The sequence below is a fragment of the Callospermophilus lateralis genome, chromosome 5 (genome assembly GCF_048772815.1).
Source record: "Callospermophilus lateralis isolate mCalLat2 chromosome 5, mCalLat2.hap1, whole genome shotgun sequence".
In the NCBI taxonomy this organism is placed as follows: domain Eukaryota; kingdom Metazoa; phylum Chordata; class Mammalia; order Rodentia; family Sciuridae; genus Callospermophilus; species Callospermophilus lateralis.
In genome coordinates this window covers 55,822,842-55,839,752 of record NC_135309.1, presented here as the reverse complement: position 1 = coordinate 55,839,752, position 16,911 = coordinate 55,822,842, and the positions used below count along the sequence as shown (strand labels likewise).

General features: G+C 39.2%; 1 protein-coding gene across 2 annotated transcripts in view; it reads right to left on the bottom strand.

Moving 5' to 3' along the window:
• Nucleotides 1-16,524, bottom strand: part of Snx24 (sorting nexin 24) — a 159,857-nt gene extending 143,333 nt beyond the window's left edge. For both annotated transcript variants that reach the window (XM_077109385.1, XM_076855893.1), the window contains exon 1: nt 16,450-16,524. In XM_077109385.1, coding sequence (XP_076965500.1) covers nt 16,450-16,509 — 60 coding nt within the window. In that variant the 5' untranslated portion in view covers nt 16,510-16,524. The remainder of the gene's footprint in view (nt 1-16,449) is intronic.
• Between the last annotated feature and the right edge of the window lie 387 nt (nt 16,525-16,911).

Sequence of the window (16,911 nt, the reverse complement as noted above, 5' to 3'; positions counted from 1 at the left end):
GTGCTGCTTTCTGATTACAGGCAGCTCCTAAAATGCGAAGCTCAGGCTCTCCTCAATTCCCAGAGCATACTTTGTGGTTAACAACAAAGATCTTCATGGTTGGAAAGAAGAAAAACCATTGTACCTTTCCATTCTAAACTTTTGAATTATGTAAACACTCCTCCATGGGGCATGAATGAAAGCTACTTTACATTGGAAATAAAACACTTTTTATTCAGCAATTTTTAGATGCAAAAATACAACAGCGTTCAGCATGAAGATATTCTCTCAAAGGGCAAATCAGGTGTTGATTAAAGCTTCCCTAAACATATACTACTTTGGACTACTAATGAATGGCTGACAAAATTAATCCACATCCTCACCCTGCAAACAATCCTCCTCCACATTCACACAACAACATCAATGAAAAGTTCATGGCACTAAGAAAATGTATTTGCTTGATAAAGTACTTCCTGTAGTAGGTAAAACTCAGTCCATTACATTGCTTTTTTCAGTGCTATCTCAGATTATTTCTGTAAAACATAAATTGAAAAGGCACAGACAATGAATTCAGAGTCTGATGTAGAAAACATCTGATTTCCATACAAACTATGAGATAAAATAAGGCAATCAAATACTTTAATAATTTTTATGGGAAAGATTAGTATCATGGACTTTTAAAATACGGTTTCCACTAATAATCCTAAATTAATTTCAATCCTATTCCTAATAATTGGTACTTGAGAAGGAATTTAAGATAATATTTACAAGTTAATTAAAAACAGTGTAAGCATTCATGTCAGTCAAGTGTGACCTTTGCTCTACAATGCATTTAAATGCATGTCACCTTGACCTGTAACACAGCAATGTAAAAAATTTTGGTCAATATAAATCAAATGCACACTAATTTATTCAGCAGGTTTCCTAGTATCTGAATCAACATCAGAAATCTAACCAGTATTTGTTATTCTGTTATTGACAAAAGGAAGCATATTTAAATGATAACAAGTACTCATGGGTGTCATTTGGAAGTTAAATTGTTCCCCAAGGACAGCTTCCATAAATGGTTTCACTTAAAGGTCATTTACCACCAAATTATGAACAACTGTTGCATTTATTAGTGCAGGCTCAATAGTTGGGAAGCTTCAGTCATCAATTTTTACTGACAATAAGATCTAATTGTTCACTGATAATAAACATGAAAAACAGACCCTTTCTATAACTTTTATTCCCTGCACTGTGATCACATTTTAAAAACTAGGATACAAACTTTAGTAGGTATGCATTTGATGCAAACTTTAGTAGATAGGCATTTGATTAAAAACCTTCTAACTGCAGGAAAAACACAACATAGTTTAAAAGAAACCTCAGATATTTAAATATAAAAACTTGTCTTCTCATGTTACATGCACCTGAACTAAAACAAAAGGGAAAGAAAGAAAATGAAAAGTATGTTTCACTTTTAGAAGGGGGTTGATGGTAAATTTGATGTGTCAACTTAACTGGACCATGGGGTGCCCGGATATTTGCTCAAACATGATTCTGGGTATTCCTATAAGAATGTGTTTGAAGGATATTTACATTTAAATCTGTAGACTAAGGTAGATAGGCCTCCATAATATGGCTGGGCCTCTTTAAATTTCAGAGGCAAAATATTCCTCATTAAGGTGTATTACTCCAGGTCATTTACCAAGTGACCTGAAAAGGTTCCAGTTTTGAGTGAAGTCCAGAATAAGGGAAGCTTCAGCAACAGATCCAGGCTACCATGTAAGAGGCTCTTCTACTTGGGCCAGATGATACAGCATACACAATGGTACTTGAAGTGTCAGTAGCAACTAGGGAGGTTGCCTAAGCCTCCAGGAGGTTGCCAACAGGTGAACTGCACCCCAGGCCCTCAGAATTTTGGAGCAAATCTCTACATCTTCTGTGAATAATTTACTTTCCCTTTGAGTAAAGCTCTTAGCCTTCTACTGGGACTTAGTGGAGACTGAAAGCTTAACCAAGGGCTAGTAAGTTACCATGAGGCCTGAGCTATCCATCATGGACAGGGTGTTACCTGATCCACTAAACCGCAAAGTGGGGCATGGACAGCAGCTTTCCACCGTCATATAAAAGTGATATACGTAAGAGATCAGCACAAGTAGACCCTAAAAGCACAAGTTACACAAAGAAGTAGCCCAAATGGCCAAGGGTCCCACTCTGGCTACACTGCCTTCTCTCTCTCAGGCAGCAATCCCGGCCTCATGGGTAGTTCTCTACAATCAGCTGATAAAGGAATAGAAGACTTGGGCCTGGTCTACAGATGGCTCTGCCCAGTATGCAGGCACCATCTAAAAGTGGAGAGCTACAGCACTACAGAGTCTCCTCAGGACACCTATGGAGAACTATAGTGCACAGAAATCTCAATGGATAGAACTTTGGGTAGTACACCTATTGTGCACTTTTCTTGAAAGGACATAAAGCCAGACATGTGATTACACACTAACTCAGGAGCTGTGGCCAGATGGTTTGAATGAATGGTGAGGGATGCAGAATGCTAAGGAGGATTTTACTAAACAAGTAGATAAAATGATCTGTTCATGAACACAAGCCCCCCCTTTTACCCTAGTCACACCTGGTGGACTCATGAACAAAGTGATCATGGTGGTGAGGATGGAAGTTATGCCAACAGAGTCAACACTGAGCCCCCAATAGGGTATCTTTCCCCTGGTGATCAGCCAGCTACCTAGTGGCAGGGTACACTAAACCACTTCTACCATGAAAGGAATGACCTTTTTTTTTTTTTTATTTTTTTAATTTTGGAACCAGGGATTGAACTCAGGGGCACTCAACCACTGTGCCACATCCCCAGCCCTATTTTTGTATTTTATTTAGAGACAGAGTCTCACTGAGTTGCTTAGCGTCTCACCATTTCTGAGGCTGGCTTTGAACTCATGATCCTCCTGCTTCAGCCTCCAGAGCCACTGGGATTACAGGCATGTGCCACCATGCCCAAGGAAGGGATGAATTTTTGACCTTACTGAAACATATACTGTACACAATGCCTCAGCAAAATCTACCACTTAGAGACTTATATTGCCTTATTCACTGTCATATGGTGTTTCATACAGCATTGCTTCTGAACAAGGAATTCACTCTACAGCAAATGAAGTAATCAATGGGATCCATGCTCATGGAATTCACTGGGCTATCATATTCCCCAACACCATCAAGCAGCTGGCTTAGCAGAATGGCACCACAGGCTTTTGAACGTTCTGCAGGGCAGGGGCAAGGTTCTCTAGAAGACTATACATACAATGAATCAGCATCTAATATATGGTACTGTTTTTCTCACAGCTGGAAATCGCAGGTCCAGGAATCAATGGCTGGAAATGGGAGTGGCACCACTTACCCTCATTATTATGCTAGTGACCCACTAGCAAAACTTTTCCTTCCTGTCCCCATGCCTTCTTGCTAGACTGGCCACATTCCAAAGAAAGGAATATGTCCACTAAAGGACACAACAATGATCCTATTCAACTGAAAGCTAGGGCTGCTGCTTACCATTTAACACTCCTCACATCTCTGAATCAACAAAGAGGAAGTTACTATATGCTAGCTGGGGTGAATGATCTTGACTACCAAGCAGAAATTGGCTACTACTCCATAGTGGAGGTAAGAAAGAATATGTCTGCAACACAGGAGATCCCTATGGTACAATATTACCAGGCCCTGTGATTAAAGACAATGAAAAACTACAGCAACACAATTCAGGCATGACGACTACTGGCCTAGAGCCTTTAGGGATGAAGGTTTGGGTTGCTCCACCAAATAAAGAAGCATTGGCCAGCTAAGGTGTTTGCTAACAGCCCAAGAAGTACAGAATAGGTAGTAATAAAAGGTGGTTACAAGTACCAGTTACAACCACAAGATAGACAGATAGATAGATAGATAGATAAAATGAATTATTGTTAATTTTCCACCATAGTACTTAAGTTACAGGTCAATAAGAAAAAGAGTAAAATCACTGAAGACTCTACCTCCTATTCTTGGAGAGAGATTAGTACATTTTTGGTTTTATGTAGGATAGCTGGATCATCTCTGGAGATTGAGTATAGTTTGTGTAAGGATTTTCATATGGGTGCCAAATTCACAAAGGTGGGTCTGTGATGATTAATTTTATGTCAATGTCATTGGACCACAGGGTACATTCATAATACCACAGATATTCACTCAAACTTTTCAAATTCAGCATGTCCCAAAATGGAACTTCTGATCTTTTCCCTAAAATTGTCTCTGCCTACATTCTTCCTCTTCTCAGGATTCAGTGTCAATATTCCTAGACTTTCTCAGACAAAAAAACCTTAAAGTCACCCCTATCACTTTTTCTTATACTCCAAATCCAATTCTTTAGGGGATCCCCTTGACTCCAGCACCAGAATCTATCCAGAATCCCACCATCTTCCACCCCTTCCACCTACAGAACTGTCCTAAACCATCATTGTTTTTCACTTGGACTATTAAAATAGCTTTCTAACTGAGCTTCCTGTGAAAGTCTATTGTCCACACTAAAATGAGAGCGATGCTTTGAAAACATAACTCATGAAACTAACAGGTGACCTCTAGGAGGACAGAGAGTTTTATGCTTTCATCTCTTCTACAGTTTCCGCCTCTAGAACAGTGTCTGGCACTTGGTTGTTGATCAGTAAGAACTTGCTGAATCACATCACTCCCCTGCTTCTGTACCGACCCTGACATTGCCACTTGGTCTAGTAACTATGCCTCCCCCTTCTATCACTCCCTTCACATTTTCCACCTCCTCATGCTACTCATGATCTCATCTCCTACTACCCTCCATTCCAACCCCAGTGGTTCTAATCCTAAAGCACACTGAGTATACTCCTACCCGCTGTTCTCTGCACGTGCTGTTCTACCTAGAACTTTCTGCCCTAGATAACTGCAGGACTCACCACTCACCTCCTTCACAATGTCACCTCCTTCACAATGTCACATTCCCAATGAGGGCTTCTCTGATGACCCCTCAGCACTCTGTATTCTCTCTTTCTTTGTTTATTTTTCTCCCCAGTGCTTATCACTGAGATAGTATATGTAATTTAATTATCATGTTTATTTATGCTCCCCCCTCAACTAGAATGAAAGTTCTTCGAAAAAGAGTTGTCTAAACAGACATTAATTGTTGCGTTCACTGTCAATCTAGGCAAGCAGATTACTGCCTGCCAATAGGTCATCAATAAATATTTATTAAAAAACTGAAAGATTTGTTGCCATTTTCTCTTGACATTGTGAATAATGCTACAACGAACAACTTTATATGTATATCCTTGTATATTTGTGAATACAGAACAAAAATTGGGAAGGTTGGGTCAAAGGGTAAATATCTTATTTAATAAATATTGCCAAATTAATCTCCAAATCAGCTTCATCAACAGTGTTATAGAACCAGTCCCTGCTCACCTCCATTCTCATCAGTACGGTGTTTTATTTGTTTTTGTGTTTGTTTTGTTTGTTTCGTTTTCAGTACTGGGGATTGAATCCTGGGTGCTCAACCACTGATCTCTACCACCAGCCCTTTTTATTTTGAGACAGGGTCTCACTGAGTTGTCCTGAATGGCTGGAACTTGTAATCCTCTTGCCTCAGCCTCCCCAGTCTCTGGGATTACAGGCATGTGGAACCATGCTTGACACAAAATCGATTTTTTAAAAACCCTTAAAAATACAGCATGAGAATGGGTAATTAGTTGGTATCAAAAGCAGAAAGGAAGGAATAACCTAAGTGATTTTAAAATATTGCCATTTATATAATAGGACAGATCTGAGAACAAAATAATATGTTTAAAAAATAGTGTTAAGCTGTATTCTATAATCATGCTGTTGATGGTTGTGCTGGTATTATATATAGGACACATTTATGTGTATAATGAGGTATAAAGTAAATTGTTAATCATGTAATATTCTATTGTCTCAGCAATTTAAGAACTAAGACCAGTGTGGGAGAAAAAAGACACAGTTGACAACTGAAAGAACTCTGTTATCCTCAATTTATCCTGTATTTCATCTTTACAAAAAATGAAATTCTAGCTTTGACCACTGAAAAGATCTAGAAATTTCATAAACTCAGTACATACCTGGTGTTTCTAAATATCATTTCACAATAAAAACAACCAAAGATCTTTGGAAAAAATAGCTAATTCCAGAGCTGGGGTGGGAATGCAAAAGAAGGGCCAGGGATATCTTGTTACCAAAAACTACAAAAGGTTTGCATTAATGGCACAGATCTCAATTGAAAAAGGACAGACTTGAATTTGGAAAAAGATAAATGAAACTGTATGTAAAATGATAAATGTAAATAGATTGATAAATATGCCACATCCATACTTTTATAACAAATTTAGGTAAAAATAGATTGATATTTGTGATACCAATGAATTACTGCTAATTTTTAAATGTCTCTGATAATGACACTGTGGCTATATTTTAAAGGGGAATCGATGTTATGGTTTGTATATAAGGTGTTCTCCCAAAAGTCCTGTGTTAATGCAGGAATGTTCAGAGTTGAAATGATTGGACTATGAAAGTTGTAAACAGTCCATCCTAGTTTGAATGGACTCTCTGATTGGTAACTATAGACAGGGACTGTGTGGGAATGGCTGGAGGAGGTGGGTCCCTGGGGATATGCCCTGGAAGGGTATATCTGCCCTATGGCCTTTTCCCTCTCTCCCTGCTTCCTGGCCACCATGAATGGAGCTGTGCTTCTCTACCAAGCCCTTCTGTCATGATGCTCTGCCTCACATTGGGCTCAGAGCAGTAGAGTCAGTCCACCATGAATTAAACCTCTGAAACTGTAAGCCAAAATAGACCTTTCCTGCTAAAAGTTGTTCTTGTTGGGTATTTTGGTCACCAAGATTAAAAGTTAACACACTTTGTGTTTTAGATATATAAATATCTGAAAATATTTGCTTCAAACTGAAATGAGAGAGGTTGTATAAGAGGTAGTAAGAAAGAGTAAGAAACAAAATTGAGTTCATAATTTCAAAACCTGAGTTTATGAAGGGTCCTAATTCTCTACTGCTGTAAATGTTTAAATGTTCTATAATAAACAGCTACTTTTATAGGGAAGGAGCGAAGCAACCATAAAAATAAATAAGTAAAGAAATATACAGCGCTGGGGTTGTGGCTCAGTGGTAGAATGCTTGCCTACCATGTGTGAGGCATTGGGTTCGATTCTCAGCACCACATAAAAAATAAATAAAGATATTGTGTCCATCTATAGCTAAAAATACTTTTTAAAAAGAAATATACATAGCAAAATAACAAGGAATGCCATCAAAAATCTAAAAACCTACATAAGAATGCAAGGCCTTGACAGCATGACAGTGACCTTGACAGCTTCTCTGTCCTGAAGGAATACAGTGGAGATGGAAAAGAATGGAGAAAAAGGAGAGATATGTCTTCCTATAGGCTCTATAGTATAGCCTCATTATTTATATAAATATTGTAGCTTTTATGACCATAAAGAAAAAAAGCATATGTAGTATCTAAGACTACAAAACTGAACCTTAATTGAACACACAGTTTGAAAGTTGTACCAAGAATACCAGTTAGTTACACGTAATTGTCATCTCTGAAGTACTTGCAAGTTTTTGCACAGGGTTTATTATTTTTATTTTTTTTTAAAGAGAGAGAGAGAGGTAGAGAGAGAGAATTTTTTTTAATTTTTTTTTTTTTTTTTTTAGTTATCGGCGGGCACAACATCTTTGTTTGTATGTGGTGCTGAGGATCGAACCCGGGCCACATGCATGCCAGGCGAGCGCGCTACCGCTTGAGCCACATCCCCAGCCCTATTATTTTTTATAACATAAATATTTCTCCTGAAGTTTTGTTACATTATTATCTTACATTAAAGAGCTTAAAAAAAAGTAAACTTCAAGGCAGTCCCTACTTAAATAGTAGAAATAAATAAAAAACACAGCTAGAGATACTTTCTGGCACTTTGTAAGCACTGCCCTATTTTTGCAAATCAGTCCTATAAGTAAGGTAAGCACTACAGTATTAACCTCTTTTACTGATATAAGAAACTGGGAGATTAAATAGCTTACCCAAAGTCAATTGTGGACTAAATGGAGGAGGCAAGATTTGAACACAGACAGCCTGAGCCTAGCCTGGGCTTTTCATCATAAATTGGTGGACTATTATAAATAAGCTCTTGCCAAATGGCAAAAATTATCCAGGAAGCATCTGAAATAACCAAAATTTAAGTTGATCTCTACAAGTTCATCTCTAGTAATATGTCTAGATCATTTTTGAGACACAGTGTTCTATAACTTGGAATACTAAGTATCAGATCACCGCAGACTGAAGTAAATGCAATGTGGTATTCTGGACTGGATCCCGGATCAGAAAAAAGACAATAATAGAAAAACTGGCAAAACCCAAATAAAGTCTGGATTTTAGTTTTAAATTATAAACCAGTATTAGTTTCCTTATTTTGACAAATGTACTACAGTAAGACAGTATGCTAACAATGGGAGAACTGGATGAGGGGCATAAAGGAACTCTACTAATGTTCAATTTTTCTGCAAATCTAAATTCATTTCTAAATAAAAGTTTAGGGTAAGTAGAAAATAACAACTAAAAAATAACAGATTAAAATGCATTTCTACCTCAAAGAAAGTAAATGGTGCCCTCATATTTCTAAGCAACAAATTTGCAAATATTGATCCTCTTGTACCAATTTTTATTTTTATTATTATTAATTACTTCATTTATTTTTTATTATGCTGGAGATTAAACCCAGGGCCTCATGCATGATAGGCAAGTCCTCTTCCACTGAGTTAAATCTCCAGTCTTATTTTGATTTTTAGATGTATGCACAATCTAGATTTGTTACTGTTCAAACTGTATTTTTTTTTTTTTTTTTTGTCCTCAAGGGTAAAGGAGATATCTGATCCGATCATTCAACAAATATTTAATGTGTGCTTCTGTTATGTCCTTGCCACATATTAGGCACTGTGCCAACTGTGTCCTTGTTATACAAAGGCCTCCTTCATCATATATGTTTATGATGGGTGATGGGAAGATTTTGTTGTGGACATTGTGGTCTTACTGACATCCTTCTGCCCTTCTCCCACATAAGTGCCCACGGGGATGGGTGGCCAGAATGGACTGAGACATTCCCAGTTCCAGAGAGGCTCCCTATTTTAACTCCATCTGGTTAACCTATTCTCCTTTCCCTGGTGATTGGTTCAGGTAATGCTTGCCTTGGCCAATCAGCACAAAGAATTCCCTTGGCAACAGGATTGACTGAGAAACAGGACTAATAATAAGATATGAAAGGAAATCTGCTCAGAGCTTGTGAGGGGGAAGGGGAGCCCTTACCATTAGAAAATGCCCTCTCTCTATGCAATCAAAAAACTGATTGCAACTTTTATCACTATTTTATCACCAGGTAGAAGTTACTCTGAGGATGAAACCAGAGACTTGGTCAAGGGGCCAGGTTCCCTCATTCGACCTATCAGCCTCATCTGTGAAATTATAAAATGGCAACAACAATAAAAAGTAAATCACTGTTAATTCTAAGTAACATTGGCAATACAATTATGTTAAAAACAACTGAGGATTGAATGATATTAAGTATTGCCAATTTTACAGTAATATTTACATTTTGGTTATGTTTTAAAAAGTCTTTACCTGTCAGATATTCATAATGAAATATTTACAGGTGAAATTATACCTCAGATTTGCTTTAAAATACTTCAGAATTGCCACATATGGTGGTGCACATCTGTAATTCCAGCAACCTGGGAAGCTGAGGAAGGAATATTGCAAATTTAAGGCTAGTCTGGGAAACTTAATGAGACCTTGTCTCAAAATAAAAAAATGAAAAATGTTGGGGATGTAGCTCAGTGGTAGAATGTTCCCAGGTTGCATCCCCAGTACAGGGGTGGGGCGTGAGGAGTAGGGGGACTTTAGAATTAAAAAAAAGAAAAATAGAGAATGAGGGATGCTGAGTAAAATAAGAATTGCAAAATAATGAAGGTGAGAAATGGGTATATAATGGTTCATTATATTTTTCAATTTTTCCATTTTAATCCCTAAAAACTTTAAAACTTTAATCATCCCTGCATGCATCACAAGACAACGATAATGTATATATGAAGTTGCCTTATGTAATGAAGATCATGATATATTTTAAGGTATATATTAAGTAAACAATTGATAGATTCCAGATCCCAAGAAAAAGACGTATTTGTACAAGGACAACTAGTGCTAATCATGATCCTGAATATTATAATCTCAAATGTTGAAATCCCCAAAGATCAAAACATTTAGAGGCAAAAAAAGAAAAAAAATACAACCCAAATCACAATCCCAAAAGCTAGAATCATGAAAGCTAAAATTCCCCAAATTGCAATTTCCATTGGGGAGAAAAGTTATAGAAGAGGGGTAGAAAGCTGAATTCTGGAGGATTTGGTCAATTTTTAGTCATAGGAGGAGAGGTGGAATTACATGGAATGAATACCTAGTAAATCATTATTTGGGGTTTATCTATTAGAGGTTTCCAGAGGGTATTAGTGAAAGATAAACCATATTTATAAAAGATAAAATTTCTCAAAACCCAGCTCTGTGTGACTGTCCACGTGGTAGTAACCCACGTGGTTTTTAATCAGTCTTGTCAAGACTTAGGTTATCTGTCTCAGTATTTCAGATGATCACAGATAAAAAGCTGGGTGCACACAAAAGCTGGGTGCACCAATCATACTGACTTGCATTTATAGATTTCTCTTGACCCATTTCTTTATGAATCTGCTCATAACTGTTAAACTCATTCAAATGTTAGCATACTGGGGTGTTTATGCTCACAAAAATATGCAACTTTTATCCATTTTATTGCATAACTTGGCTTGTGAAGTGTTCTGTCATGTCTATATATATATATATTATATATATCTATATATATATATATAGATATATATCTTAAATAAATCCATTTTTTATAAATGCAAATAAGTATCTTTTAAATAAATTTTAAATTATTTTTCCAGTACTGTATTTAGAAATTTGGGTCTCTGGGTATTTATTTTAGGTTTTGGGGCTTTTGATCCTGTGGGATTTCGTCTTTGGGGTATTACTGCATTCAGGACAGGCAAGTTGTGGCCCAAACATAAGCACAGCATATGCAGACAGTCACAGATATTTAAAATGGAATTGAAAAACTTCCTAAGTCAATGCTTTGATTTTATATCTATGAAAACTGAAATCTAGTAATTTTGACTTTCGTGTTGTTACCTAATTCTAGTTTTGTTGTAATTCTAGTTTTGAGTTTTGTTGTTCTTACAAATGATGCATTTTAAAATGGAAAAGACTTGCCTCAACTGGCCTTCAAATCCTGCTTATTCTCTGGTTTGCTTATTCTGTTCTCCTCACATTGCAAGACCACTCAGCAGCTCCTGGCTCTTTCCCCGTTGTAAAGCACACCCACACCTTCTCTTCTAGCCTCACACATCTGGATTTCTTTCTCCCTACAGATGCTATGCTAAGACTTCTTCACTCACACAAGTTCCAAGATTCACCCTCAGCTCTTCCTCTTTCCCTACTCACTCTGCCTGTGTTTTTCATCTCCTGTGCTGAATGATCCCTTAGAGCTATATTTTCAGCCCAGACCTCTAAATAGGAATTCCATGCCAGTCTGGGTAACATCACTATCACCAAAAAAACCAGCTGACTTCCAATGAAATATACCCCTGCTTCCATTCCTATACGGGCATCTGTATCCATGGGAATCACTCTGCTGCCTCATATCCAGTTACTAGGCACTGGAGATTCTTATAGTCATCCTGTCCTTTCCATGTTCAGGCCTTCATCCTCTCCATCCTGGTTATCTGCAAGTGTCTCTTACTGATGAGAGCTCCAGGTTACTGGCATGGTCTGAATGTTTCTGTCTTCCGCAAACTCATAAATTGAAATCCTAACTCCAAGGTGACAGTATCTGGAGGGAGAACCTTTGGGAGATGACTAAGTCATGGGGGTAGAGGCCTTTAAATGGAATTAGTGCCCTTATAAAATAGGTCCAAGGGAGTTCTTTACTTCATCTCCCACAGGAGGACTCAGCAAGCAAGCATCATCTATGAATCAGAGAATGGGCCTCCACCAAATTATGAATCAGCCAACACCATCATTTTCTTCTTCCCAGCCTCTCACAGGAAAATGAATTTCTGTTATGTATAAACTAACCAGCTTATGGTATTTTGTCACCACAGACCAAATTGGTTAAGACAGTCATCCAAAAGTAAAGCTAGTCATGTTACTTCCTTCCTTAAAACTCTGGAAGACTAACTGCCTGAGGTCAAAGTCCACGCTCCCTTTCTAGCAAAGTTCTTTCTCCTTTTAGAGTTCTCAAGGCTCCTGACCTGGTTTCCCCAACTCCTTTCTGGAATCACTTTGCACAATCCCTGCTACTTACTTCAGATTTGTCTGCACTTGCCTCTCACCTCTGCAATGAGCTGCTTCATGCCCCAAGATCATTGCTCTGCTGATAAAAAATTCACTTAAAAATTATTATTCAAGGGCTGGGGATGTGGCTCAAGCGGTAGGGAGCTCGTCTGGCATGTGGGCAGCCCGGGTTCAATCCTCAGCACCACATACAAACAAAGATGTTGTGTCCGCTGAAAACTAAAAAATAAATAAAATATTTAAAAAAAAATATTATTCAAGAGGCACATGCTGAATCCTCACTATGAGAAACAGTCCACCAGGGAACAGAAAACAAGTAAACTACTGGGGAGGAAAAAGGCATGAAAGACTAATCTCCCCAGAAAGTAACATTTGAATTTAATTGTAGTAACATTTTGCTACTATAGTATCTGCAGTATCCTTTCATACTTCTTTCATGCGGGAGTTTAAAATTCCTTTTCCCTGAGATGAGATTTTTGCCCTGCATTTCCTCTTTCTAAAATTCATGATCCTAGCAAAATGCTAATCAGATTTCAAAGTCAGCATTCCTAAGCACCCCACCCCAAGTATGCCCTCTGCAGAGCAGAATTGACCTCTTTCCCTCCCTCAGGCCCTAATAGAAGCCTCCAGCAAGTGACATAGTATCCTAACCCTTCCCTAGGGTTGGTGCCCCAAGGCATTCCTGGGTGGAAGGAGAACCCTTAAGAGAAGGAATAACATCCTCCTCTCTCTTAATTCCTCACTAATACTGTGCAGCTCTACAGTAAATGTTTAAATAACCGCAAAAAAAAAAAAAAAAAAAAGCCACTTAAAAAGGGCAAATTACTTTGTACATTAAGCATAAATTTTTTGAAGGATAACTGAGCAAAATCTGTAAAAATATTAAAGGGCCTGAAAGTACCACTTTTAGTTAATGTTTTACAGAAATCCTAGTAATGAACATTATAAAGCATGTACATAAATACTATTATTAATAGAGCATGTATATAATACCATTATTAAAATAATAATGCTTTAAAAAGCAGACATAAGGATGTCCTATTCTAACATTAAATATAATTGCTAAAAAATTAACAAATGTCAATGGCCAGAAATAGTCACCCAGCGAAACAAATTATGGTACATTGCTTATTAAAAGATTCCTTCACTAATAGTCACAAGGAGAAGGCTGGAGGTCAACACATTTATGTTAAACTAAAAGATGTCTGTCCATATGTTAGGGGATAAAGGCTGTAGTAAAAATTGGTCATTTATTCATTAAAAAGATGTTTTCATAATATGGGAAAAAATATTTAAGAACACCCTCCAATACTTCATCTCTTGGGGCATGGAACTCTCATGAGGCAAGAAGAACCATTCATTTCTACTCTAAACTTCCTGACACTGAATTTGTTAGAATTTGTTGTAACATTTAAAAAATTTAAATGCAAAGTATACATTGTTTTACTAGTTACATATTTAATAAACATGATATATTTTAATTCTTTTTTTTTCAAGCTGAAATATTATTCACAGCTGGGTATAGACCCAGCTCATGGAATAGGAACATAGAGCAAGCACTCAATTAATATTTGTTGATGAATGAATCATGGCTCTACAATTATAAAACCTGTTATTCATGAGGAACAAAGTGTCTAACAGCCACTTCACAAACACACATAAAAGAAAGGTATCTTAACAGTTTGGCTAACAATCTGGGTTACATACTTTTTTGTTAAGTAAACTTTTAAAGAGCATACAAACTCTCATCATACAAGCAATCTTCAAACTCTTGCAAGTTTACCCAAAAGGGGGCTCCTTCAAATCAGTTTAATTCAAAACTGGAGTCCAGGATATACCTGGTCACACATACAAGCAATTTTTCACAGCATGGGAAACTAAAATTTCTCAGTATCCACACAATTACTACCACCACCTCGCAGGCCTTATCTCTTCCCCAGCAGGGAAGAGGAGACATCTATTTCTACTTTAAACTTTTCTATCAAGGAATTTGTTACCATTTGACTTAAAATTTTAATATTTAAAACAGAAACATAACTGCTATAATAAATATAGGAAAACTTTGAAGGGTGGACACAGATCTTCTATTAAAAGAAAATTAATAAGGAGCAACGAACCTTCCCAGTTTTTTTTATCTGCAAGCCCTAAAACAATGCTCCCCAAATGAAAGGCCCTGTCATTGCTATTGATGGGAGAAGCAAGATACTTGGAAGAATCAAAGATAACCAAGGTTGTAAGCTTAAGAGGCTGGGATAAGACCTCCAAGGGGTGGGGGACCCTGAATGGGTTCAAGTCCAATTGTTTTTAAGGAAATATGGAATATTTAACCAGATGTTAACCCACTGGAATGGATTTACATAAATAATGGTCACTATTGAACATAGCTTCCTCACTGAAATTTCCTCCCTATGAAAAGCAGTTTGAGTATTTATTTTGGAAAAGCTGGCTCCAGAAATCTACTTAATTCTAAAAATCCTCATACACTCTGTATTTTTTTCTCCCAATCACTGCTCTTAATTCTAAAATCATCCTTTGTGAGGGTGATTTAGTTTTTGCTAGGAAAGCATAAGGACTTAAATAGGCTGTTACCAAACACCAACAATATTTAGAGAAGGGAAGAGACTTTGAAGTACTTTACCAAATTAATATCATTGGTGCTTAGCAAGTGAGTGAATTAGCTGTGTATAAAATTAATAATCCTGGGGCTGGGGTTGTGGCTCAGTTGTAGACCGCTTGCCTAGCATGTGTGAGGCACTGGGTTCGATTCTCAACACCACATATAAATAAATTAAATAATAAAGGTCCATTGACAACTAAACAAAATTTTTAAAAAATTAATAATCCTTTCAGCATTCCCTCTGCAATCTTCCTCTAACCCTAAATACCTCCAATAGATTCCAATAGGTCCTGAAAAGAACATTATAAAAAAGTACATTTATGCCTGCTATTTCTTAGGCTAGAAATGTCAAGATACATCTTCGATTTTATAAAGACTCACTACCATAACCATACAGCAAATATCCTATTCAACATCATAAAAGGAAGCATCATAATAGTGTCAGTAACTTTATCACAATTATTGCTTGACATATTGCAGGAGGTCCTAACCACTGTAATAAGATGGATATAGGAAATAAAAAGTACGAGTATCATATAGGAAGAAAGAAAACTAATTAGAAGGTGAAATGGACAACTAGAACTGAACTGGAAATGAACTCTTTCAAGGTCTACCCACCCCGATGTGTTTCCCCCACTAGCAATGCCTCTCTGCATACAGATGTTTAAATTCACTGGGAAATCAACCAACAGTTCACTCATTAAACTTATTACTGAAAGGGCGCGTGCCTTCACCTTTGCCCTTTCCTGCACTCTTTGAGATCAGTCACCCCGTTTCCCATTTCCTGGTGACCACAGACCTACGTTATGGAACAGGTGCTCAGTAAGTACTTGATTTTGCCATTTCATGTCACTGCCGAACTAAATGAAGAAGAGGAAGAAAACTTTGGAAACCCTCTAAGATCAGCACATGTGTTTACTCTGGCTAATAAACAGCTACCAGAGGTGGTTTTAAACAAGTAACATGTTTTTCATCGGAACGAATCCTACAGAACTTGGAAGGCACCATGAACCTGCCGCGAAGCTACTTCTTCTGGACAGAGGGAGTAGCTGTGCCAGAAGAGAACGCAGCCCATCCTGGGCTCCAGAGGGCCGGCGGCGGGGAGAATGGCGAGCGCCGCGTCGGAGCACTCCAGTCCCAGCGCCGCTGCCCGGAGGCCCGGAGCCGGGCCAAGAGGGGAAGGGAGGGACCCCAAGGGTCGCGGGGCGCCCATAGCAGCCGCATCAGGGAGGGGCGCCCGTTTCCTTGACGACCGCGCCGGGGCTCAGCCCTTCTGGGCCGGGGGAGGGGAGAGGGGACCAAGGGGACCCTGCGCAGGGGCGGCGGCGGCCGGAGGCACCTCCCGGGCGCAGCAGCCACGAGCAGGGTTCGCGTGGTCCCGTCCGGGCGCAGCCCGCGCCTACCGTGTATCCCCGCTCCAGGTCACTCTCCTCGTAGCGAAAGGACGGGATGTAGACCTCCATGGCCGCGCCAGCCGGCCGGCGGAGGGCGAGCGGGGGGCGGGCTCACGGCTGCGGCCGCCGCTCCGCCCCCGGCCCGGCCGCCCCGCCTCCCGCAGCCCTCGCCCGCGTGGCCCTGAGGCTGAGCTGCCGCGGCCGTGGTCAGCGCGCTGACCACTGTCCCCAGCGCTCTGGGTGTGTCGGGAGCCGGAGCCGGGACCCCGGAGAGTAGGCGTCGGGCTCCGGGCGCCTGGGTTTCGGGCCTAATGGGCGGCAGAGATCAGCTGGGCCCGAAGGAGGCGGGGCCTGGAAACCTGAGTCTGCAGAAAAGGGGTGTGCGCGCCGCCGCGCCGGGCGCCAGGACAGGGCCGCACCCCGGCACTCCCAGCCCCTGAGGCTCCCTAGGGACCGAGGTTTGAAATTTGC